General features: G+C 34.1%; 1 protein-coding gene across 9 annotated transcripts in view; it reads right to left on the bottom strand.

Moving 5' to 3' along the window:
- The window catches only part of rols (zinc-RING finger and ankyrin repeat domain-containing protein rolling pebbles), a 394615-nt gene that overhangs the window by 5578 nt on the left and 361476 nt on the right, over nucleotides 1–27561 (bottom strand). For 6 of the 9 annotated variants that reach the window (XM_076395750.1, XM_076395760.1, XM_076395772.1 and 3 more), the window contains 6 exons: nucleotides 13083–13305; nucleotides 10351–10479; nucleotides 8751–8855; nucleotides 8463–8687; nucleotides 2819–3061; nucleotides 819–2756 (listed from right to left, as the gene is read on the bottom strand). In XM_076395750.1, coding sequence (XP_076251865.1) covers nucleotides 819–2756; nucleotides 2819–3061; nucleotides 8463–8687; nucleotides 8751–8855; nucleotides 10351–10479; nucleotides 13083–13305 — 2863 coding nt within the window. The remainder of the gene's footprint in view (nucleotides 1–818; nucleotides 2757–2818; nucleotides 3062–8462; nucleotides 8688–8750; nucleotides 8856–10350; nucleotides 10480–13082; nucleotides 13306–27561) is intronic. The other 3 variants (XM_076395765.1, XM_076395813.1, XM_076395774.1) reach the window with 1 other exon arrangement.

Raw genomic sequence — 27561 nt, 5'->3', positions numbered from 1 at the left:
ACCGTTTTAAATATTGCTAATTCTTAGTTTGTTTTAACAAAATCAATACAAAATTAGATAACTTTATATGTTTGGAAAGTCCTTTTTGATTTCTTTTAAATTTAGTTGTGATAATCAAATTTGAAGCCACTATTCAAAGTCTTATTTTATATTAAGTCTTATATTTATTTCTGGTGTTGTACAGGATTTTCCTCTGTTGAATGCTTCGTTCAAATTGGGATATTGATGCTTAGTTAAAACAGTTCTCTATTACAATGATTATGTATAAAAGTACTGACATAATTATTAAAATAAATCAAGTAGTACATTGAATTAGAAAACGAGATCTTTTTTGTTCAACAATGTAGGGTGTGTTTAAGAAAATAATAAGGAAGCAGGAACATATACAGGTTAAAGTTATTTGTTCGTAATATAAAATTTTAGAACTATTATATCAATAGAAAGTTTTGGTTTCCCAGATTTACAAAAATTTCACAAAGTTATTTGAAATGTAATAGTAAATAGTAGTGATACTCATTAAATAATAAAATATATGCCTATATTGCATTAGTGCCATGAACTTTTATTACAAACATTTGCGTGGTAAACATAGTATTTGATGTCATTAAAATTATGAATTATAGTAATTTGTACCTAAGCCTAAATTATAAAATACATATTAGAATATTATTTTAGAATTGAACTCAACTGCTTTTGAAACAGGCTTCATCGTTTTTCAAGATATATCATTGTCTATAATCAATCTAATATATAAACTTTTTCGTATTTGGATGTCGATATTTTGTAGATTAGTTAAAAAAGAAAGAGAGAAATATTACCTGTTATGGTATCCGGAATATCTGCATTCACCTCCGCCATATCCAGAAGATATTCAACGATTTCCGTGTGTCCTTGTCCAGAGGCTGCGATCAGAGCCTGTTGGGCGGCTTCAACTAGTTCCACGTCATTTTTGTTTTTCAAAATCCAGTCGCAAGCCAACAGGTATCCCACAACGTTCAAACAACCATTTCTGGCTGCATGAACCAAGGGACAATAGCCGACTGCATCTGCATGTCCGGGACTTGCTCCAGCTGCAATCAGTTGTCTGACGACGTCGCAGTGTCCTTTCGATGATGCTAGAGACAACGCCGTCTGTCCTTGGCTGTTGGTGAGCTCTACATCAGCTCCGAACTCCAACAGGAGCGACACCATGGGAACATTTCCCTCATTGGCATAGGCGCACAACACTGGGCTTTTACCCAGGAAATCGGTGATATAATTCGGGTCAGCCCCAGCTAGTAGAAGAAGTCTGGACACTTTAACATTGGGACTGTAGATGTTCCGAATATGGCAAACAGCTGCGGATATATTTTCCGAGCTTTGCGATACCCAAAAGGCTTGGAGATCTCTGGATGTCAAAGTGGGTAAGGACATGTTCCTGTACACGTGAGCCTTGAGGATATGGTGGCCCAACTCTAAGGTCTTCTCGGCGTCCATCGGTGCCTGGACTCTGGATAATCTGAAGGCGATGCCGGCATGACCGGATCTGAGATCGCAAAGAAATTTGGTCGCTTCATTATCATCTCTGCGTATCAACCATTCCCTGAAGGAGGGATGGAAAAACATGTACGTGTCGTCGAGACGCTTCACCAAGAATCCAGAGAGCAGTTTGAAACGTTGACAAAATTCCGGCCATTGCAGAAAATTATCTACCAGAAGTGAATTCACTGAATAAAATATCTCTGCTAGTGTGAGAGGGTATAGCGCCGAAAGACACACACTAAGTATATGGGTCACTTTCTCAAACGATCTGATGGTGGGGAACCTCAAGTTAAAATGAAGCAAATAAATCTGCGACAAAGTAACAGGGAGCACTTTGTATCCTGACGATTTGGCCACCAACTGTCCTCGTTCCAATAAATCCAGCGTCAATTTAGCGAAGAGAAATGAGCCCTGTGATAGATTCAACAAATGTTGTGAGAATTTATGCTGTGATACACTACCGCTTTCCAGTTTCCCATTGGTGGATAACGTGATATTACTTTGGATGCTTGGGCTGTTTTGAAGACGGAAATTAATATAACCCAAAATATCTTTTTGTATGTTCTCGTTGGCTGATGAGCTATCTAGGCTGAGCCTGGTGAAGGGAAACTGTTTGGTCAGTTCCTGGAACTGGCTTCGGACTGTCGCAATTATCTTCAGCCATGGCGGGAAGTTCGGTATGTGCTTGAGCAGGAAAGTGGTGATGGTATCTCCGTTATCTGGACGATGATATTCTGCTTCACACAAAGCGTCTACCAGAATTGTACAAGTGATGCTGTCGATCTTTCCACCTCGTCTCAGTCCTGCTAATGGTTCCAGGATGCCTCTGGTTAGGGCCACGTCAGGGTTTGCGATGCATTCTTTAAGTGATAATACGTTTTGGAGGGTGGTTTCGCTTAACAATTGTTCTCTGTAGGCAGCTAGTTGAGGCGCTTGACATAACTGAGCTGCGATTGAATGAATGAAGTCCGGAACAAGGCAGGTATTGTTATTATCAGCTTGGCAAAAATGATAGGCGACAATAGTGCTGGCCAGGTGTTTAATTTTCTCTGATACTAAATCCAGTGGACCGAAAATGGTCGACTGGGGACTTCTAGAACGCTCTGGTGAATGAATCGACTGATACAATGGTTCCTTTCTTCTTCCAAAACAACTGTACTCAACCAGTTGAAGTACCAAGGCGGTTTTACCAGTACCACGATCACCATTTAATAAAACTCCCGGGCTTGAAGAACCTGAAATACAAATTAGGTAATATTAGATTTAAGGTGGTTTAATAGAAATAATAAGATATTACCGATTATTTCCTCCATTTTCTTGAATAGCCAGTTTCTGCCGAAGAACAATGGATCCGGTTCTTGCAGAGGAACTTCGAAAAATAGGGGTTTCAAGGTGAGTTGGGGAGCTTTGTATTGGGCGAAACGGATTTTGGGATCGATTATAGCTCCCTTGATAGCTATACCGGTTCTGGCCGATCGTCTTATGCAAGTCCTTCTATTTCTAAATACATTGAGATCTTCGATTTGACCTGGTTGGGTAGCTGGAAGAAAATACGTGATTTAGATTTAGTTTTTTTTTCGAAACAGATAGTCAGATAAAAAAATCGCCACTGAAAGCACATTTTATTACGTAATAAAATAGAAACTGTAGAGAATATTTATGATATTTCGAGGGCATTTTTATTGTTACACAAATTCACTTGCAATTTATGTGCGAATATCAAGTTTTATCTAAATGAATGACATGAACTATTAGAAGGTCATGTGGTAAGAAATGTCATATACTAAAATAGTAACAGTAGATACATCAGTTGAATATATTTTTAGATCGTAACATAAGAAATACTATTAATGTTTTAATCCAAACTGTCCATATATCATTAAAAAATAAATGCAGTTGCTGAAATTTCAACTATTAAGAATATTATTTTATCAAAAGCTTTTTGGCAAAGTATTATAAGCAAGTGAAATAGAAGGATTTTTGACAGTTATTGAGTATCAAATATCTTGTATTAGCAAGTAAAAGCCTTACCCAAAAAGTATGAGGAGTTTGTAAAATGATCTTAGGACTGTTTCTTATGTTAGACTGAAAGGTGTGATGAATTAGGCATCAACATATTGAAGTAACGTTTATGTTAAAATAGATTTAAACTAGCACTGGGAACTATCGACTGAAAATAATCAATTGTTTAGTAATTGACTACTTTTTACTGTCGACTGTTTCAGTCGCTATTTTAGGTTCGACTGTTTTTACTACTTTTTACTAATGACTGTTTCAGTCGCATACTTTCTTTTACTATATTCGGTTCTACTAATGTCATTCGACTGATTTTTAACGTTATGGTTCTGCCGTTCTATTTTTACTAGACTATTTTCAGTCGATAGTTCCCAACGCTAATTTAAATCCTCATTGTCGTTTTGTATGGCTATGCAACTTAGTCGTCGCTTCTTTAAGAAAATAAAATTGTTTGAAAGTAAATTAAAAGTGTTATTTATTTTAAACTCTTTACATTTCATAATATATTTTTATTCAGAACCACAAACATTATACTTTAGAATCATCCTGTAATATATAATTGTGGAAAACCAAAAAAGTCTATCATATTTTTATATTCCGTTTGATTAGAGGTAGTAATTATTGATAATAATTATTATCTTGATAGAAAATAGTTACTTAACTAATTTAAAAACTTTTCAAAAATAAAGTCTTTTTTTCGGTTTTACAATTATTGTAACTAAAAACATATTCAGTTTTGAACGAGGTTTAATTTTACAAAAATCAAAAACTTGCCTTCACAAAAAGCTTTAAAATAAGAGAACCTATAGCATATAATACATCTACTAAAATTCGATTAATTAATTAGATTTATAATATATATTTAAAAACCATTTTCATTCAATATGAATAGAAATTGTTAAATGCAATTATGTATAACTATAAATTAATAACTATAAATTATTAGTTGATCTAAAGTTCGTGATCAATAATCATTGATTTAAAGGCCTTAATTAATAAGTACTGTACTCATAAAACAATTACCGCAGTTGTTACTGTTATCAAGTAATAACGATATAGATGAGTGACTTTCCGGTACGAAGGAAAAGGCGCATGATATAAAACCGATATTCATAATATTCCTTGCAGAAATATATGGTGTAATAGCGTTGCATGCTCATAATATGTTTGATATAGAAGAAAAACTATGAACTGATTTTTAATTATCTGTATACCTTTTCTATTAAGTCGTTCTGTTGATCGTACAACCGAGGACATGCATAATTACTATAATTTTTGCAATTATCGACAAGAAGTTTTTTGAAGCGGTATATATTAATTATTTATTTGTTGAGCTTGCATCATAGCACGAACACAATAAGAGAAAAATGAATGTGTGTGCGTTGTATATGCTTAAACAATACAAATGTAATAAATAGACGGATTACAATTTCAACTCGATATTCAAAGAATGCAGGAAATAATTAGAATTGTAATTAATCACAACGCTTGGAGAATGATAAATGTTCCCTTGTACTGGTGATTTTTAAATTTTCAAGAACTTTTGTTTTATATTCGGAGAAAAAATTCGGAAAAAAAATTATAATAGAATAATATAAAATAATAATAATAAGAATGGGGTATTTATAGAAGTTTGTGGTTTGTAGTTATTTGTTTGTAGTTTTTGTAAGATTATTAGGCTTTTTTTGGCGAAGTCTCTGAACTTGTCATATTATGAATCAACAAAACATCATTTAATTTAAAGGAAAAATACTTTTGAAAGTGGCTATCGATTGTTGCTAGAAACACGTTTTTTTGTGCAAAATTAGTTTTTTTTATTCAACATAATTCCCTTCAAGGGTGATACACTGATTATAGCGACCCTCCAACTTTTCGATACCATTTTTGTAGTACGATTTGTCCTTTGCTTCAAAATAGTTAAACAGTCCAATAACGCTATATAATAGTCGCTGTTGATGGCCCTTCTTTTTTTCAAGGTAGTCAATGACAATTATTCCATGCGCATCCCAATATAAAGACGCCATAACCTTGCCAGCCAACTGTTGCGTTTTCCCACGCTTTGGAGCGGGTTCATCGTGTGCAGTCCACTCGGATGACTGTCGATTGGACTTCGGAGTGAAATGATGGAGCCATGTTTCATACATTGTCACATATCGACGCAAAAACTCGGGTTTATTACGCTTGATCATCTTCAAACACTGCTCCGAATCATCAACTCGACGTGGTTTTTGATCAAAATTGGGCCTGCGCGGCACCCATTTTGCACAGAGCTTTCTCATACCCAAATATTCGTGAATGATATGCTGTACACGTTCAGTTGATATCCTTAGTGTTCGCTATTTCATTCAGTTTCAATTTACGGTCATTCAAAATCATTTTGTGTATTTTTTTATGTTTTTGTCGGGTACAACCTCTTTTGGACGTCCACTGCGTTCATCGTCTTCGGTGCTCATTTCAGCACGTCTAAACTTAGCATACCAACCTTGATGGTTGATTTTCCAGGTGTACGGAAACTCGGCATCAAGACAAGGTTTTGCTTCAACTGTATTTTTTCCCTTCAAAAACCGATATTTTATCAACACACGAAATTCCTTTTTATCCATTTTTTTCACAATAACAAAAGTTGCTTCACTCAAAATGCTATAATTCACAAAGTAATGATCCTGCAGTTGTGAAATTTACACACGCATCTTTTGAGGGTTAGGACTAACTAAAAAACATATGGATTTAATTCCAGTAGCGCCATCTATGTGTCAGGACGGGGATTTTTCTATTGACCTGTTAGTGGACATTTTCCAATAATAAAAATGTGAGTATTGGTTTTAATGATTTAATTAGTAAAGAACGACCTAATTAACTGAAAATATTTTAATTAATTGGATATTCAAAGTAAAGTTAAAGGTCGATTAAATGTTGCAATGTCCATAAAAACCAATGTAGAAATGCTTAAATGGTTCCTGTTTCAATCACTGTATTTATCAGACACTGATTGTTCCAATTATCAGAAGAACTACGGTTAATGATGGTCAAGCAGTCAATCAGAGCAGTCAGGTAAAAACAGTGTGATCAAGAGTTATTGGAGTGATTATTTATATTTATTGTCAAAATTGGTTAAGAATTATCTGGCGTACTCAACGCACTCATTGATTTATTACATATTATTTATATATATTTAATTAGTTGTATAATAATCAAAGAGAAACTCAATAGAAGTAATACCAGGCAATAAGGGTACAATTATTATACCAAATGAAACGTAAAATCCCAGTCCAGATATTCATTTAGATTATATTTGGAACAGCTCTTTGGAGAAATTAGTTTTTGCTACATTGACAATATCTCCATCTACCTATATATGCGAGTCCTTTTTTTGGAAATTAATAATATTAAAAGTAAGAGGATGGTCACTTATATTTCTGCCCTTGGCAGCACTAAATGTTTACAGACGCTATCTAACGTTTCCATTGGAATTTTGACTGACTTCTTTAGAACATTTTGTAATACAAAACTATCTGGTACAAAAAACCAGTGACATATACTTGTAATCAACAAAATATTGTATGATCATTTGGCAGTAAAAATATTTGTTCGCGCTGGATTCCCCATAATCTGATAAATGCTCAAAAATAGCTTGATGCAAGCACATCGAAGTACATCCAAGCAAATGGTTGCCTGTTTCTCATGGCCACGCAGATGTACAGAACTGATTTTACATCCAATGCCTTTTTCCGATAAATTACATGGTCAACAACTGCAATTCGCATTGTCCAATGGATGGAAAAGCAACTTTTGAAAATCAATAAGTTAAGTTTTAATCATCAGTATTTGTTTTTTTTACATTACTAGACCAGAAATATAAATACATAGTTTGTCAGATGACTCCAGCTCAGCCTGCCTATACTAGTAAAATTAAAGAGATATCGATATAAGTTATTGAGCATACAACAAATACAATATTTAAATGTGCACAAAATTGTTAACATTTGACTGCAAATAGAGTTTTAAGTTGATTATATTATTTAATAGTACATTATTTAGACCGTAACTGCATTAATACAACCAATGGACTAGAATAACACATCATATCCTAATAAAAGCTGCCAAATTATAATACCGATATTTTTTTTAAGACTGTTTGTATATTATACATATACATATATATATATATATATATATATATATATATATATATATATATATATATATATATATATATATATATAGATAATATAATTTCCCTTAAATGTCAATAAAATAGGAAACAATTGCGATCGAACGGGGATAGTGCGTCCTTGGATGTCGATAACTTATTGAAAATGGCGAATACCAACTTTGCCTTATTTTAGGTGACATTAATGTATGGGTCGAACAGAAGGGGGTAAGATATGGAAAGTAAGGATGGTCAGGACAATGTGCAAGTTAAGTTTTTAACCAACATTGAGCTGACAGAAAATAATTATCATACATATATTTTAGATATTCGTGAATTACGAAAGCATTACATTAGAGACAAGAGAACAGAAGATGCTAAGGGCCAATTAAGGTAGACTAAAATTGCAGAATATGTTTTTTCTAATTAAAGAATAAATATCGATGTTGAAAAATGTATATAGTTTATCATAAATATATGTATATGTATTAATCGTTTCTTCTTATTAAATTTTTATTATTTAAATCACTTGAATCGCGTTCGTTGTAACATGTAAACTTTTCGATAATATGAACTACAGTTGGTTGGTTTAAGTTTTAAGTAATTTAACCAACTTCACGATCTGCTTATTGTTCATCGTTAATCGCTAAATCGAGTGGCTTGAAGGCACGTCATGATCTCATTAGTCATTAGTTATTCTTTAGAAATATAATATATGTTCAGTATCCTTTCTAGGAAAGTTAAATTATTGAATAGAATCCTATTTTATACTTACTGGTGACACTATGTCTTCTGCTGACTGGACTGGTACTGCAATTACTCTGTCCCGACATCGACATCGACATCAACGAAGCCACACTGTCCGAACTCGGGTTGGTTCGGTGAGGATCCTCCGAGCTGCCGGTCAATGTAGACACTGGACTAGTATTCGTCGACATCATGGCACTGGTTTCGTAACTAGCTAAAGAGGAGCACGACTCTTGAGTGTACCCTTGACGACCTGAAACAAACAATTTCCATTGTGTTCGCTTAACCACCGGATCAATGACCACCGCCGTCTTACTTTTAGATCTTCTGGCACCATCACCTAGTAAGAGTCCCAGCCGCATGTACATATCATTGTCTGACGATTTTTTAGTCGACGGTGACTTGATGGAAGCTTCGTCATCTAAAAAAAACGAGTTGATTAATATCCCAGTGTGGTAAAACAAGTAACTGAGTAACAAACGAATTGCAACGAGATAATAGCCCGCTTCCTATTCTTAGAACTTTTTTTGTGTGTTTACTAATAAATGTAATGTGATTTAACGTTTATTAGGAGTGATATAACCAGGGTTGCCAATATCAAGTTATCAAATTCTCCAGATTAGGAAGAAAAATTCCCCTCGAAATTATTTTTGAGTTTATGAAATTAAACAAGTTACAACCGTTTAAATAATACTTATTTTCTTATCCTTTCATAATATAGTATAAAATGTAATGCTATGAATTAGAAGGTTACACTTTTTCCATATTTTTCTTGACGCTGCTACCCAATTTTTTAATCCCTTCCCTTGTTGCCATTAAAAGCGATTAGAGTTTTCTGGTTTCAAATGTTTAAGGACACGAAATTTTCGCGATTTTAAGGTAGCATTCACCATCAATGTTATTCATGAAGTTCGTGTAAAAATTAACAATATTTTATAGGATTCAAATATGATAATCAAACATGGGGATTATTGAAATATGAAGGGTCGTTCCATATACATAAGTGACCTAAATAATTTTTAGGAATAATTATGTAGGTATTGGGAATGTCAACATTCTGGCATTTTTCTCGTATAATCCCCAAAAAACATAAAATTCTCCGCAGATTGGGAAATTCTATACAAGTTGGCAACGCTGAATATAACTATTTCTAAGAATTATACATGATATACTTGGGTACATGAATCGATTCATATTTTTTTTAGTGAAATCAAATTTTATTGAAATAGGGATCCATAACATAACAAATTTCGAATATACGTTGCAAAATTTATAAAAACTATCTGAACCAAACTAAACCAAACACGAGGTAAGGTAAAACTCTGGATAATGCCATAGATAGCTAAAACTATCGTTACATTTCTATGAATTAAAGTACGATTTTTTTGAATATCCCGCCGGATTTTGGCGTGCCCTGACTAATACCTCTTCTTACACCTAAAAATATTGAATAGGTGGTGGATATAATGGCCTTTCGGAAATCCACCAGTGACGGGATTAATAAATTATGCCATCGTTATATATTATTTTTGATGAATGAATATCACTAACAAATGATTCTGGATAACATAAATTGTTACTAAATAGTATCTATAATTATTTCAAGCACAATACGTTCATATTAAATATAAACACTAATGTTATTAAAGAAAAAAAGGTTAAGTACAAATAGACAATCGTAGAATGAAAACAAAAACAAAAACTAACTACGTGAGTACCTGTAAGTGTCACTATAGACTTGCGTGGTAGTGCAAACATATTTAAAAACCATGCTTTTCAGTCATTTTTTTGAAATAACTTCTGCAAGATTTTTCTTTCAATAAAATGACTGATGAAACTAAAAAAATATAAAAACAGAAAACGAAAAAGAACACAAAATGAAAAATAAAAAGCATTCGTATATCCAAAATTCCTGCCTGCTGCTAATTGGTTCAGTCCTGCGCTGGGGCCGCTTTGTCCGGCTTTCCACAAGGAGCGAATCTTACCAAGAACGACGCTAGGCCAATGTTTCGACTCGGTGGATGTCGTAGACGACGTCATCGAAGCTGGATCAATATTATGACCAAGTTATTTAAATTTTTCGATTTTTTATTAAATTGTGTAATCGAATTTTACTTAGATTCAATTATCCCACTGATATTTATAAAAGCTACTACTAATTGTATATTGTGTTAAAAATGTTATTAGTAATAACATACGATAAAGTTAAGATAAACACTATCTGTTATGTGCTTGCATTATTTAGATCATTTTTTAATTATAAAAAAGTTTTTATTGAAAAAAATTGGTATAATATATATTAATCAAATTACTTTCCTTCGGTTTCTACATCTTTATTGCAACATGGTGATGTTATGTCGAAAGAATAATCTTGTTACATGAACTGTTACTGTTTGTTCTTCGTAATCATTGCAGTGGCTGAGCTTTGTCATCTAAGAGTTCAATTTGTTCAGTTGAAGTTGGCAAACATCTGGAGTAACAATTTAATTAGGCTTGAGTAGCTCATAATACACCTTACTTTGCCAAAAATCCCACCATATGTATAGCAATACTTTATGGCCATGGGTCTTTTGGACTAACCCATGACTTTTTGCGATTAGAATTGTTATAGTAGGTCCAATTTCTCTCGCCAGTCACCATACGTTACAGAAAACGCTTCCTTTTGGCTTACAAACAATGAAATCGCGATATTGAAACTGTTAGAAATTACATCTTCAGTCAATTCGAACTATACACGAATACGGACAATTTTGGATCTTATAACATACGAGGGGCAACTGAAAAATAAGGTTCCCACATGTTTTCCAGATGTAAGGCTTTTTTTTATTGCAATAAATAAGTATATTATCTGAAAGCGTGTACTTTAAACTATTTTTCTACATAGTCACAAGATTTTTCTACACATATTTCCGATGAACTTGGTGACCGCTTCCATCACCTTTTCATATTTATTGAATCGATGTCAACCTAAGTGTTGCTTCAATTTCGGAAACAAGTGGAAGTCGCTGGGAGAAAGATCAGGGCTGTAGAGGGCATGATCAAGCAATTTTCAGCCGAATTTGTCCAGTAGGGCGGTGGTTTCTCCTCGAAAGACATGCAGGTGCGCGTTGTCGTGGTGCAGCCTAACGCCCTTGGTCAGTCCTCCTCTCTGGTGATATTTAATAGCTCTTTTGAGTTTCATCAATGTCTCACAGTACCTGTCCGAATTTATTGTGATCCTTTAGGTATAAACTCCGTAAGCAAGACGTCTTCTCGGTCCCAAAACACCGTAGCCATCACTTTTCCTGCGGACAGCATCTGCTTAAACTTCTTCGGCCAAGGCGGTCCGGGATGGCTCCATTGTTTCGACTGTTCTTTTGTTTCCAGAATGACGTAGTGACACCACGTTTCATCTCCCGTAATAATGGAGTCCAAGAATTCTTCGGTATTCTCGAAGAAACCCTTCGGCAGACCTGACGCGATTGTCTTTGTTGGTTTCTGAAAGCATGTGCGGGACCCACCGCGCACACACCTCGCGATAACTAAGTTTTTCGGTCAAAATGTTGTCGATGGTTTTTTCACAAACCTCAGGAACCCGGTCAGCCAGCTCCCGAAGAATTACTCTCCGATCCTCGCGGAGAATCCGCTAAATCTTCGCCACGACTTTGTCGGACACCGATGGCCTCCCGCTCCCTTGCTCGTCGTGGGCGTCTTTCGAAGAACTCCCTGCACCATTTGCGGACGTGTTGGACACTGGTGCAAGCTTTGCCATAAACTTCTTCCAACTATCTATGAATTTCAATAGGTTTAAGCTTATTCGCGTTTAAAAATCGAATCACTGAACGGATTTCACACCAGCCTGTGACGGTGATAGTGGGCTCCATCGCGAATGGCTGTTAGGTCGGCACTGGGCGTCACAGTGATCACTCCCAGTAGTGGGAATGGAGTTGCCAGATTTCACCTAGCATATTGCGTGGCGAGTGTACAGCGTTGGGAACCTTATTTTTACTTGCCCCTCGTATAAATGCCTAGAAATATATGATTAACCAATTGTTAACTGTCGGAAAGTTCTTTGATAGTTTGAGTGAACTCTTCGAAATTTTCTTGTCTTCCAGGCCGTTTTTTCTGGATACCTCTGATCAAAATATATGCAAGCACCTTAATGAAGTAATAAAGAAGTAATGAGGTAATGTAACAGAACAAAAATAAAGAAGCCTAAGAAGAACAGACACATCGAATATTGTGGAACAATCAAATGATAGATTATTCAATAAGTTTTGTCTTTAGAAGAAGCCATCTTATCTTATTAGGTAGTTCTAGTAAAATTTAGAAATTGGTTTATACAACGGCTGCCTTTGCTGATTATATAATGTAACAAATACCAATTGGAATGCGTCTTTAACAATTGAAAGAATTTTGTGCATCATTTGAACGCTCACAAAAATCAATAAAAATAAGTTTTAGTGATTGAAAATAATTCATTATTTTATTCATGGATGATCAACAAACTGGAAATAACGCAATTTAATTGGGATTTTAAATGTAAGCCTTTGCTTTTCCAAATAATATAAAATTTGATGATAAAAAATACCGACCGATAAAACTTATTCAACAACTTCATAGTTCCCTTAAAGATGTTTAACTGAGATTAATAAAATTTTAATTTTACCTGACATTGCACCATCTGGTTGTTGTCTCCAGCCTCTACCCAAGAACGGGCTCCGGATGGCTTTCGGATTGAGGAAGAACTTTCTTCGAGATTGAGGCGGTGTGGGACAACTTTGCGTCATGATATTTTGTTCCAGGCGATTTTTCGAGTTGCTCGGACGGATCTTTGGTAATTTTTCTGGATGACCGATCTCGCTGCGTGTCGGTGAAACCTCTGGTTTGGACTGGAACAGAATATTTATTAATTATTAATCGTTCATTTGAGTTTTAATTGTTATCAATATAAATCAATATATATGTTTAACTAATGAATTTTGACCGTTAAGCTACTTGTTACTAATCAGTGTACTTGTCAATATAATTGTTTTATAAAATTTTAATATTTACTATTTTCCTACATTCTATACATATCTCAATTAGAAGATAAATGGATTGAAAACTATAGTTTTAAATATCATTTAGATATACAATTATATAATATGAATATTTATAAAATCCCAATTTATTAGATATATTTCTTTGTGTACATTCTTAAACCTTGTAGTATATTAGCAGGAATTTATTTTTTATTTTTATGTGTAGTAATATTATTTATATAAAGATATTTGTTTAATTTTAATGTTCAGAAAAATACTATAAGACAGTATAAATTGATTAACATAATAGAGCATTAAAATATATTTATTATATAACTCATGTTATACGATTTAATTAATTATTAATAATAATCGAATACTTGAATTCTTGTAAGACTTATTCGCAGAAATACTCATAATTTTTTTATAACATTTTAGTAAGTATAGTTGATTTGAGTAGAACAAAAAATAAATGTTTTTTTTGTTATAGTATTGTCATACCATATCCATTCTGAAAAACATTATAAAGGAATATTTTCGGAAATATTCTAGTAAATGTTTCATAAAAAAATACTGCTGTAGGTTATAGCTTGCTTGTACAATCCAAAGGTGAACAAGATCTATTGGTAAAGAATAACCAATATATGTTTGGAAATTTTGGGAGAAAGTATAGGCAAGATACAATTAAAATATCATAAAGTTTTAATCAAGATATTACATGCTTGTTATACATTAATACACTTCAGAATATGAGTGCCCAGAAAGAAAGAACATTTTATGTTTGATCACAATCAGCATCGAAAGATGTTTAGTAATTCGTAATATATTTCTTCAATGGAAATATATGAATTTAAATTATTGTAACAGGATGAATGACTATATAGTAAAAAAGTCCATTTTTACATTTATTGAGCAATATTTAAGATCGTAAAAGCTGGTAAAATTGTTTGAATTGGATATAGATATATACATTGTTGGACATTTTGTCCCAGAAAGCAACGATTCTTTCACTTTAACATTTAGAATATTGTTAACTAATTATAATTCCGTTCGAGAAGTCCCTAGTTTAGTTAAGAAAAAGATTTTCAAGAAACCGAATTGATAAGTAACATAATTTTAATCCTTAATTACAATACATTAATATCAAAGCTCCTCATATAACTGTTTGATGTCTTTTTTGTACAACAATTTGTTATGATTTGATTAAATCCCGGTTTCATTTGACGTTTAACTATATAAAGGCGATGCGGGAACCTGATTGTGAATCTTCTCCAGTGTAATCAATCCCGATTGGAACTGCTTGAGCAAACCACTATAATGAACATCTCGAGTGATGGAGAGGATCTACATTCAGGTCTACAATTATGATCTACCACAGGGTTTAGCAACTCCGTCAGCAATTGGAGTTCCAGAAATTTCATTTCTTAATGACGAACGAACGGTGGATGAATTGCGAATAGCAATAAAAACGTTAAAGTGTGGTAAGACCGCTGGAGTCGACCCAGTTACGACAGAAGTGATCAAGGATGGTGGAGAAATGCGGGTTCACGTGTTATCCACACAAAATTGACCATGGGAAAGAGTACCGTCAGCATGGGAGAAAGCGATTATTGTTCCCATACTGAGAGAAGATGACAGTAATCATTATAAAAACTATCGAGATTGTTTATGAATATCATACAAATGAGACTTCAAAGAGCTCGCGAGGCGAGAAACAGATAAGAGCAGGCGGGATTGAGACCCAACTGCTGTCGTGGACCCAACTGCTGTCGTGTAAATAATATTTTCGCATACAACCAATTTATAGAGGAATGTATTAGATGTATAAAGCATGCAATTTGGGCAGTCCCACTTTGGGCAGATTTGGAAATACAGGAGATATTGTATATATTGATGATGATGATGACACTACTTGTTTTTGGATGATTTTCACTGGCTGTTGTCCACTTAGATGCCTATCTCTTTGATTCAAATGACGAATTATTCTTTATTCGCTGTCTTTTTATTTCTTTTCATAGGTTTTCAACAGCGCTCTGAATAGTCGACGTATCGTTTTGTGATTCGATTTAATACAAAATTAGAAACTTTGAAAACAAGTGATTCATGCTCAAATTTTCCTGTAAACTTAAATATAACTTCTGATATTTCAGTGTGTCAGCTGTGTCACGAAACTTTCACTTTTATGATTTTCCAAAATTATTAAAAATTATTTTGCGGTTTTTTTGTTTCCCAAATTATTAAAAATTATTTTGCGGTTTTTTTGTTTCCCAAAAAAAAACTGTCAATATTGAGAGATTTTTTTTGTTGTCTTGACCTAAAACTAGGCGGAGGAATGCATGACGCATACCTGGCCGCGGAGATTTGCCCTGGAGTGACAAGTTGGACCGGGTTATGTAGGACTGCGCCTGGACTTACCAATACACTAAACCGAAACCGCTTCACAGTTGATCCCTGTAGGTCGCTATTGCCACTGCATTAAATTTGGGGATATGATATCCGCTGATCGGGCAGCCAGTATTGGGCACGAGGACCCGGCGAAATAATGGATAGTGAAACTAACTATTGATTCGCGAACTTGAGTTAGCACACGACTGGATACTGTTATATGGGGACACATTTTATGACTGCAGCGACGGATGAGGTCGTTACAGTCTGGAAAACGGGAGGTTAGCGGTGATGCTAGCTAAGCTCTCAGCATATCGACCAGCTCGCGAACAAGCGCATTTTCAGAATAACTTGAGCTGAGTTGTTGTTTGTGTAATGATTGAGATATGGAGTGCTTGATTTCCCGAGTGTCAAATTCCCTGTGAATTCGGTTATTTCTGACAAATCATGGAGCATTTAAGATTCTCCTAAGGAACCTATTATTAAAACTTGAAGCCGTTTCACCTGGTTGGGTGTAATAAACTTGAAGTAAACATTAGATCTGTAGGGGAGTACGGAACGAATTAACATCTTGTAAAATAAGCATTTGATGGAAGTGGTAAGTCTGCTAGAGAAGATAGCATGTTTGTTATCACCGAACCTTTCTGGATTGCTTTCTGGATTTGGGAATGCCAACCGAACCGTCAGTCGAAGTGGAGGTACGTGACGTTATCCAGCCATGGAACTGTTGAGGCGTCGATCTTAAGTTGCGAGACGCGCAGTGCGTAATACTTATGGAAAATGATGGCCTGGGTTTTCAGGGGGTTTGAGAGATTAGAGAATTCATCGGCATCATCGATGTCTGTAAGATTGAATTCACCCTGCCAGTCAATGATAGTTTATAATACATTTTGACATGATAGTTTATTAATAATAGTTTATTAATAAAGAAATCAAGAAATTGTCATAAAAAAAGAACTTAAAACTAATTTTATTTTATAATTAAAGCTATTTTTAACGCAACATCCGTTAACATTAAATACCATAACTAATATTTAATAACAAACGATCAATCATCATAAAAATTCATAATATGATTAACGGTTTTTAAAAATGAATATTAAAAACCTGACGAATTAGTGTTACACGTCGTTATACGTTGATTAAAGGTCGACATTCGGAGCAGAAGGAGGAGGAGAAAAAACAACCTTTATGCAAGACACCTCGTATTTCGTCGTAATTAGTTTGACATTATCGGCAATCCGAGACCGATTAGATTATTTCGTATCCGTTTTGCAATACGAAATGTTGACAACTCTTTCCATTTCGATACGATTCGACTGTTGATATGATTGCCAATCGAAAGGAGACATATTTCAGATAACGCTAAATGTGTTTCTTTTTGTGTTTGCGCGATAGATTTAATTCCATCTGTCACAGTCGAAGCAGGTCGATTCGGTAGTGACTTTCGAAATATGTTGTTTTTGATATGTTAATAGATAATGTGCTTGAATAGGCTTTGAAGTATATTAGTAAATGAAAGGTTGGTAATATTGAATAATAACTTAATAACGTTGCATGGATTAAATTATTTAATCGATTACGAAGTGACATCAAGTGTTAAAGTTATCAAGTGTTACTTAAATAATTTCTCTTCATATTACTTGTGTGCGTCCATGTTGATCACCAATATCTACTGGTGAAAGTGTAAGGTATCAACGTACATAAAATAACAGACTTCCACTTCATTTTATTGAGGTGTTCATTCACACATCTACTGTCAAAGTCCGTCAAACACTTTTGGTAATGCTGATCTGTCATATTGTAATAGTCAGTTTTTGTTTCAAAGATATAAAAGCAGTGATATAGAGGTTTACGAAAGTTCAAAGACAACGAATTGCTTAGACCTATTAGACGAGAACCTCGAGCTTAGACAGCTTAGCAGTTAAAAATGTAATTTTCAACGATTTCAATATCGGTTTTATTACTTCCCAGATAAAACATATAAATTTTCTGTACCCTATTATAACTGACAATGAATTGCACTTACGAGTACTACTACAATTATAAGTGCAAAACGTCATAGTTTAGTCCAGGAGACCATTCACATATATACGAAAGCGGATTATTCATGGTCATAAAGTATTCAATGTGATATGAGTGTGCATATGATGAGTAAGGTGTAGTGAATTATGAGCTACTATTATGGAATGAGACTGTTACTGTAGGTATCTGGAAGCATCAATTGAGCAAACTGAATGATGTATTCTTACAGAAGACGACCAGCAATAGCGAATAACGCTCGGCCACCCCTTGCAAAAGTTACGAAAGATACACTACTGCAGTTTAAATGAGAAGCTCTGCTGGACCTAGCGTGTTCACCATTAACGCTCTGCCAAAACAGTTTGAGGACAATCATTTCTTGATTTACATTACTATCAGACATCATCTTCTGATTACCGTTTGTTCAGATCAATACAGCATTGACTGGCTTGCATAGAGTTTCGATATGTTGAAGAAGTGGAAACATAGATCACTGAATTTAAAATGTCAAAGTATACAAAGTGTAATAGTTATTAATACTTTTTTTACAAAAACATGCTCAAGTTGTTAAAAATGTGATGAGAAGATGTGTTTGGAAACTGTGAAAACAATAAATATATTGGAATAATCCAATCATCAACACATTTCAAGTGTTTCTTAAAAAGTATGTGATATAATTTGGAGTTTTTAACAGAGAATTATTTTTTGGTCGTAGTTAACATTACATATTCTTTTAATTTAATAAGAAAAGCAGAGCGTCATTCAAAAGTTTGCTATCTGGTTCGAAATATATTCTTGAATTTATTTTCTATTAAATACGAATGTGAAAAAATCATTTATTCATTTGAAATAGCAATTCCAGGTAGTAGCCATCACATTAAAATGCTATTAAATATAAGATCTTAGATGACAAAATAGTTGTAATAATATAAAAGTATTATTTGTAGATTAGTTGTGTCAAGAAATCAAATAGGTTTGTCAAAAGACAAACAGGAGACCTTGTCTGTTGCTTTAGGTATTGTCAACACATGGGCTGAAAGTTCCCCGGCCTAATAGCTTTTTCAGTAAGTATTAACCTTCAAAAGAAAGCTGTTAAAATTTCTTGATGTTCTATTCATAAGTTTGTGAGGTATTGTGCTAAGAATGAAACTACTTTTCTTATTTTCAAAACAATGTATTTTAATTTGACACTGCTTCTTGAAGTGAAAATACCGTTCAAGCGAAAAAATTATTTGAAAAGTGTTATAAGGACTCCGCTTTAACAATAGAACGTTGTTTTGCTCACTTCAAACGTGGTCGTAGAGACACCGATGATACAGAACGCAGTGGGCGTCCAAATGAGGTGGTACCACTAGAAAACATAAAAAAATCCACAAAATCAATTTGAATGTTCGAAAAGTGAAGTTGCGTGAGTTAGCTAATATCGTGAACATATCAAAAGAACGTGTTGGTTTTATATTGCATGAACATTTGACTATGAGAAAGCTCCGTTCATAGTGGGTGCGGTGTTTGCTGACTGTTGACCAAGAACGTATTGATGATTCTGAGTAGTGTTTGGTCATGTTTAAACGTAACAAACCAGAATTTTTGCGTTGATATGCCACAATGAATCCATCACTTTACTCCGGAATCAAAACGATCATTTGAGTGAATAGCAACTGGTGACAGGTTTATTTTTAGTCAAAAGATAAATAGTTTTACAAAAGTAGTATATATAATATAGAGCGGCGCTGAAATGATTATGTGGTTCTTGATGGAGATTACGTTGATGAATAAAGCCAATTTTGAACAAAAAAAAACGCGTTTTCTTAGTTACGCATGAGACTTTGTGTGTTTAGTGCTTGTGTATATTTTGAACATTATTTCACTTTAGAATGGCATTTATTGAGAATAATTGATACAATATATATTAATCAAAATATTGTCTATAACTTTGCCCATATTTATGGGAACATGATCAATATCATGTCAAAGTAATAAGAGAAGTCATTGTAATAAAATAATACTACTGCCGGCATCATAGTACATTGAATGTATATTGTGTAGAGATAACAGGGACTGTCGTTTAAGAATCCACTACATCTCTCTGGACCCTAGTTCTTAATACATTTTCCTTTTTTTACGGTACCGACATTATCAAACGGTCCAATAACGTTACATAGTAGTCGTGTTGATGGTCCTTCCTATTTCAAGGTAGTCAATGTAAATTATTCTATGCGCATCCCAAAATACAGACACCATAACGTTGCCAGCCGACTGTTGCGTTTTCCCACGCTTTGGATCGGGTTCATCGTGTGCAGTCCACTCGGATGACTGTCTACTGGACTTCGGAGTGGAGTGAAATGATGGAGCCGTGTTTCATCCATTGTCACATATCGACGCAAAAACTCAGGTTTATTACGCTTGATCATCTTCAAATATTGCTCCGAATCATCAACTCGTCGTTGTTTTTGGTCAAAAGTGAGCTCACGCGGCACCCACTTTGCACAGAGCTTTCTCATACCCAAATATTCGTGAATGATATGTTGTACACGTTCAATTGATATTTTAGAGTGTCTGCTATTTCATTCAATTTCAATTTACGGTCATTCAAAATCATTTTATAGATTTTTTAAATGTTTTCGTCGGTAACAACCCCTTTTGGGCGTCCACTGGCGTTCACCGTCTTCGGTGCTCATTTCACCATGTCTAAACTTAGCCTACCAATCCTTGATGGTTGATTTTCCTGTGGCAGTTCAACTGTATTTTTTTCTTTTCTTTTCAGCCATTTATTCATTTCACAACAACAAAAGTTGCTTCACTCAAAATTCTATAACTCACAAACTAATGATCCGACAGCTGTCAAATTTATACACGCATCTTTTGAGGGTTAGGGCTAACTAAAAATATATGGATTTAATTCTAGTAGCGCCATCGATGTGTCAGGCCGGGGACTTTTTAATTGACCTGTTATGCCTCAAAACAAGATGCTGAGGAATCAAAATATAATTGAAAATAGTTTTAGTGGTTAGGCTTCACCAGATTACATATCATTATAAATGTAAATTAGAGCTATTATTCTACCTACATATCTTAATCAAAAAACGCATCCATATTTAAATTACAGAAAATTACGAAGTAATAAATAATATGCAGTGCTCTAAGAGGGGATAACGTATGGTTTTCATCGAGTGGATAACGCTGATGGTCACGCATCAATCAGGAGGTATCGTTAAATTTAATTCCTTTATGGCTTGTCACAAATCATTCTTATTGAACGTTATCGATTCCTTTCCGTGTGTTACGGGTATCGTTTCCGAACCGTTATTTGTCAACAGGATGGCGTGCGGATGTTGATCGACTTTTTTTCGGTGTTGTCGCGCCTTCGGCATTCTGTCCGACGCTCGTCATTTGTCATACGTCGCGGCTGCAATACGTCGAATTGTAAAAATGTTATTAGTGTCAATTCTAAATATGGTAGCTCGTTAAATGTGCGTTTGTTAGTTGTTTGACAGTGATTTTTTCGGATAGCGCCATTACTAATTGGTAAACAGCGTTGCGCATTGCAGCTTTCACGATGTCGGATTTGTTAAGTTTCACAACGACAATTTATAAAAAAAAGTTATATGTCCTTAAAGTGGAAAAATTACTCAAGCCAAGAAAGATAAGCCAATAATAATCACAAAATGAATCGTAAAAAATTCTTGGCTATCATCTAATAGGTGGAAAAATTCTTCAAGAGTTATTAGGAAATGCTATAAAATTAATAACAATAATGTTTAATGCAATGATATACATGAATCACTTCCGTAACTTTTGGAAAATGGCTAAAATCATTATGATTCTCAAACCAGGAAAACCGGAAGAGGTTACGTCCTCCAGACCTATCAGTTAAAATAATTAATTTTCAAAATATATTCCCAACCGTATATCAAGTACAAGAAATGGAAATATGAATATTATTCCAGGATATCAAAGTTACGAATTACATATAATTCGGGACGGGGCAGAATTAATAACATCATTTATGGCTTTGGAACCAAAGGGAAACTTTTTTTTCTTATTCCAGCATGACCAGCTGGAACCAACTTCGGGTGACAGAAACCCTGGGTTAAGACTGGGATTGTTGTAGTTGGTTATCTATTGGGGTTTGTAGATGGGTAGGGATTTTATCAAGGAGTTGTCGTGTTCTAAAGCGTGTTCTCTTCACGAACGGGATACCTGATTCGAGGTGAGCGTTCACGTTCCTCATAAATCATGGGGCAATGAGTAACGCTCGAAATTTTTTGGATTCGAACACTTGGAGTAGTTTGAGTTATCTCTCAGAGACATACCTGTACCACACCTGTGCTCCATAGAGGCAGACTGGACGGACTAGCATCTTATAGAGAGTCGCTTTCTGGGGGGGGGGGGGGGTTTGGAAGTTTACTTCTTCTGCAGAGGAGTGGGAAGAGATATAGTCTACATATATACCATTGCCTTTGCAGATAGAGTGCTGAATTTGGGCTCACCATTGGAACCTGCGGTCGAACTGGAGTCCCAGGTATGATACTTTCTGGAGCCAGGGGATAGGGACTTTATCGATTAGGAGGCGATAGGCGCGGAACGCCTTCTTGCTGTGGAACAGAATAGCCCCAGTTTTGCTCCGGTTCATCTGCAGCCGCCAGAATTTGTACTACGCAATCGCCTGTTCAGTTAAACTTGAAGTCTTTCGCGAATAGGGTCGGGACTGTAAACGGTTGGGAAGAAGGCAGTATCATCTGCATAAAATGCTGTGTGGGAATGATTGTGGAGTGGGAAATTAGCCATGTAAAGGTTGAACAGGACAGGGGCTAGGGGCTAGTGGAGCACCTTGCGGGACTCCTGCGGAGATCTGTTTTCGAGAGGAGACTGCTTCACCGATCCTCACTTGAAAGGATCTACCGACCAAGTATGAATCTATCAGGGAGATTAAGTCATCGGTAGACCAAGTTGGTTCAATTTGAAGATTAAGCCGTTATGCCATACTTGATCGAAAGCTTTGTAAATATCTAAAAAGATGGCTTCAGCTTTGCGACCTTTTCTTAATTCCTGGTGGATAGTTGCTGCGACGCGAGCAGCTTGATCAAGGCTTGAGTGTTTGGCATAGAAATCGAAGTGTTCGTTCGGGATTATGTGGTGTACGTCTGTGAAATTGTTTAAAGCGTGTAATATCTCTTTTTCGGCAAGTTTGCAGAAACTTTATTTACATGGCTGCTCTTTTATACATTTTTGAACAGCCTCGATACAAATTACAGCGCCTTCTACTAGTTGTTCTTGTTTTCTACATTGGCTTGTATAACGACATAAATTATATATTTAACAATCAATTTCGGCTTCCTAATAAGTACGGATTTATAGAAAAGATACAGAGATTGGTAAACCAAATAAAGTAAAATAATAAAAAGATATTGTATGAATTTTTAACAAACATTTAGGTACAATAGCATTACCTGTTAAAATAAATTTTGCTTACCCAACATATTTAATCCATTTAATTAATTGTATCCATTTCAGTAGTGAGCAAATTGTTATTGTTTCCTACAGATACTTACTAGACTACTGCGTTTATAGTTTATTATGTCAACGCAATTATAGGCAAGATTGCAATTCAGTCATTACAATATACTATTCAGTGATTGGTTAAGAAGCTATGAACTATATTAATAATTTTAATTTCAAAAATAAAGAACGTTCTAGCATAGATAGATAGCTATCAAAAAATAGGTATTAATGTTACAACAGGACTATTTTAAACTTTTTAAAAGTATTGGAATTTTTTAATAACAAAACTATTGGATATAGTCAATGTCCAGACACCTTGACCGGCATCTTTTCACGCAGAATAGAATAAACTTTACTTATCTATAATAGTAAATGATGATGAAAAAGATATATAATACGATAATTCTAGGTATAAAGAAAATATTTGGTAGGATTATCTATTAAGACTGCTGTTTGAATTGCTACTAATTTGCATTTAGTGGGTTCAGTTGGGTGTTAATTTTTATGAATTCCTCAAACATAATAAAATAACCACGGAAAATAGTTACCAATTGCATTTGTCGTGTTTAATAGACTGTTGGAAATAATTTCGGTCTATTTATTTTATTATTTACCAATGTTGTGTAATCTGACAGTAGCTTTTATTCTTAAAAAATCAAAAATTATAGTCAAAAATAGGTTACAAATGATGCAACATATTGCAAACAATAATTTTGTCTAAAAGCTGGGAGAAGTTGTTAAAATTTTGTGTCTTTTTTAGAAGTAAAAACGGCTATAACAACTAGTTGTAATATCTGATAAAAATGGCGAAAATTCGCACTTGGACATCGTCCTAGAGGACCTCCGTGACTAGAATAATTTTCCTTATCGGATTTTTTATTCTTGCCTTTTGAACAATCACAATTATAAGCATAAATTAACGACCATGCTTCAGCAGGATTCGAACCTGCAACTATCATATCGTCTTGACCACTACGCCAACCGAGCCGGTGAAAAGGTCCCTTGTTTTGTCGAGAACGAATGTAAAACAGGTATTTTCTCACGAATTTTTGTGTGTAGTCGATATAAAAAAGCAATAAAATCTGAACTAAACATACTTGATCGAACAAATAACTTATTGCACAACATATTTCTATATCCCATTTGACCAATTATCAGTAACTACTAATTCAGGTTTCATTAAACTTATCGGAAATACGTTTTCCCAGTTTGTTGCTTTTGAATTGTCGTTATTTTGAGGCTAATGATCAGGTGTTCTTATTGAGTTGTGTCCTATGTTAGCTATCGAGCAGATAATCTAATTGCATTATGTCAATTTAATTGATTTAAAGCAGAAACTGCAGCGTAGAAGAAACCATAAAACTAGCCGGTATCTGACCCAAGGCGGTGGTTTCTTCAGTGGCGTCTCGTTAAGAGCGATTCACCAACAGGTTATATAACATTTTCCATACGTGACGACGGACATTGAAGCTCCAAGAGCGTAGTTTTTTTGTATTTCAGTTCAATATCTGGTTTGGAACTATCATACTGAAAAATAATTGCTTTTATTATATAGTCATTGCAAATATGATCCTGTATTTGTATTAAAAGCAGATTGTTCTATAGATTTTTATTAATACATGTGATAGCTTATGATTTATAACCATATAAAATAATAAATACTCAAGAGAAGGATGAATATAGCACGGAAGCAGGTAACTATTTCGAAGAATTAAATATAATAATGACCTTCTTAATCTATATTATAGGGTTATAAATATAACTTTTTTGAACCTCAAGTTTCTTGTGTATGAAGGTGATAAGTAATCAAGTGATTAACTCATGAAGATTGTGGCCTATTGCATCGAAACTATGTTGAGCAAGATTGGTTTGTTTGTTTGTTTTGAGCAATGATGGTTTATTATATTTGTTTTCAGTGTAATGTATACTCGAGTTGATTGTGAACGAAATTTGTAAAAAAAAATATCCCCCATTGGATTAAGTATGCGCAGCACTTAGTTTATGACATGTATAAGATGTTAGATACATCATTATATTGAGAAAGAACTAACTGAGCAAAATATTACATTGGAAATGCAATTGTATGGCGATAGCAGAGTGAGGGTAAATTATTATGGAGCATATTATTATATATTTTATATTTGAGAAGTTATAACATTTAAATAAATGAGGTTGTTGAAACCATATTATCAAAATAGACAAGCAATATAACTCCGTATTTATTTGAATAAATTAAAATGATTTTTTAAATAATTACCAGTTGGTGAAAAAAATAGGATTGTCGGTATTTATCAATCAAGCATATGTAGATGGTGCTACTCCAGAGACACAGGTACTATTCCAGATCATTTATACTGTGTTTGCGTCAAACTTACAGTTGGCATTTTGAAAAAATAGACCAATTTTTTTCTTATGAGTGAGAGGTATCTTGACAAGAGTCATACGATTTTTTTTGCATCTATTATCTCCAAATATATCCTATCAGCAGCGATATCTATTAATAAAAATAAGAAGTATCAATGTAACCAACTCTTAACATTTCTTTTTATAAAATAACATATTTTTATTCGGAATTATTCAGTTATTCAGTGTATGCAGATGATAATAATGGAATGTCTAATGTTGTATTTTCGATATGTATTATCTTTGTTGTTTAATTTGAATAAATCTGCTGCCGAAGTCCATTAAATAATTTTAGAACTTACGTTGATGTTTTGGTTTCAAGTATCTGGAAGTGGTTATTTTGATGTCAATGAGAATGAACGGCTAAGAGCACCAAAAAAGTTTGAAGACAATGAAGTGTCAGATATGCACTAGAATTACAAGAGGATTATAAGAGTTTTCAGACACATTAGCAGTTAACGAATGAACTGTAAAAACAGCTTAAAACTAAACGTTCAAAGCTAACGTTGTAGCTTAATTGCTTTTTACGCAAAAAGAAAAGCACAGAAGAGTATTTCTGTAGCGTTCTGACTGATAAAGAAAAACAGAACTACAATATTAAGTGTAAAAAAGCATGGAAACCGTCCAAATAGACACCGAAACAGAAAATGCATGACTATAAGTTTGACAAACGAATTTGTATTAATTTTCCTCAATAAATAAAATGTTGAAGCAGGAAAAAATGATAACAAGTACCTAATGTTTATTTTTGGATAACCTTTTCGTAATACTCTGTATGGCTGAATAAGGGAAGTTTATTATTATTTATAAAGATAAGGTTTCTTAGATAGTTGTTAATAGGTTAGTTGAGCTATTAATCGAGATGCAAATAGATCGAATCTTCATCAAAAATTATTATATAATTTTCATACATTCCCACCCGCTACTTCAATAACTATTTAATATGTGGGGTCTGCTTGTTTTTTTTTAATTAAAAACTCGCATAACTTGTCCACTTATTCAAGTGGTAGCATACTATCCTCTGAACAGAATCATATAGGAAAACAAAACGAAATTCGACCACATTGTCCAATTTGTCTTGTTTCTCCAGAGCATATACGACGTATTGCGGAAAAAAAATTGTTTAGCGTACATGGAAAGACTGCAGAGAATAATTTATTTAAAAAACACTTTAATATTTTCAAGGAACATGTGGAATAGATGAAGGACTAGACTTTTGTCGAAGCCTTCTTAATCTTCCATTAATATATTGGCTTTTAAGAATGCCCTGCACTGTTGGCATGTACTAGCTTATTGAGGTTAGTCAAGATTATCAGTGTTACTAACTCGAACTGTAAAATTAATTAATGTATAATTTGTAATAATATATGTGCAAGAACATCTACGCTATGTAACTTTATTTACTAACTCCTTTAATTTTAGATTTCAGAAACATATACTATACCTTAAAATCAAGAGGAAGGAGTTTCTAGAAGAACTAGTACCCTGAATTTAATCGCACATCTAATACATTTTATAATCTCAATAAACGAAAGCTACGCCTAAACAATGACCAATTCTTATTATTTACTACAACAATTATTATCAACGAATCATAAAAATAATTTACGATGTTAAACATGGGTTGGTTTTTTACCGTATTCTCATTCTGTATTAAATGGTTTTCAGCTAGATACCTGTTCGGACGAACGCCATTGACAGCGAAATTATACAGCCGTCAACTATCCGAAACTATTTATTTAGAGATACAATATTATTATTTTAATTAGTCATGCACCGCGGGTAACTAATTACGGGCGGCGTTGTTCGGAT

This window comes from Rhynchophorus ferrugineus, unplaced genomic scaffold, assembly GCF_030347505.1.
Source record: "Rhynchophorus ferrugineus isolate W39M unplaced genomic scaffold, kcgeb_rfMv2 rfM1, whole genome shotgun sequence".
In the NCBI taxonomy this organism is placed as follows: domain Eukaryota; kingdom Metazoa; phylum Arthropoda; class Insecta; order Coleoptera; family Curculionidae; genus Rhynchophorus; species Rhynchophorus ferrugineus.
The sequence above is the reverse complement of the archived record's forward strand: the minus strand, read 5'-3'. Positions and strand labels throughout refer to the sequence as shown.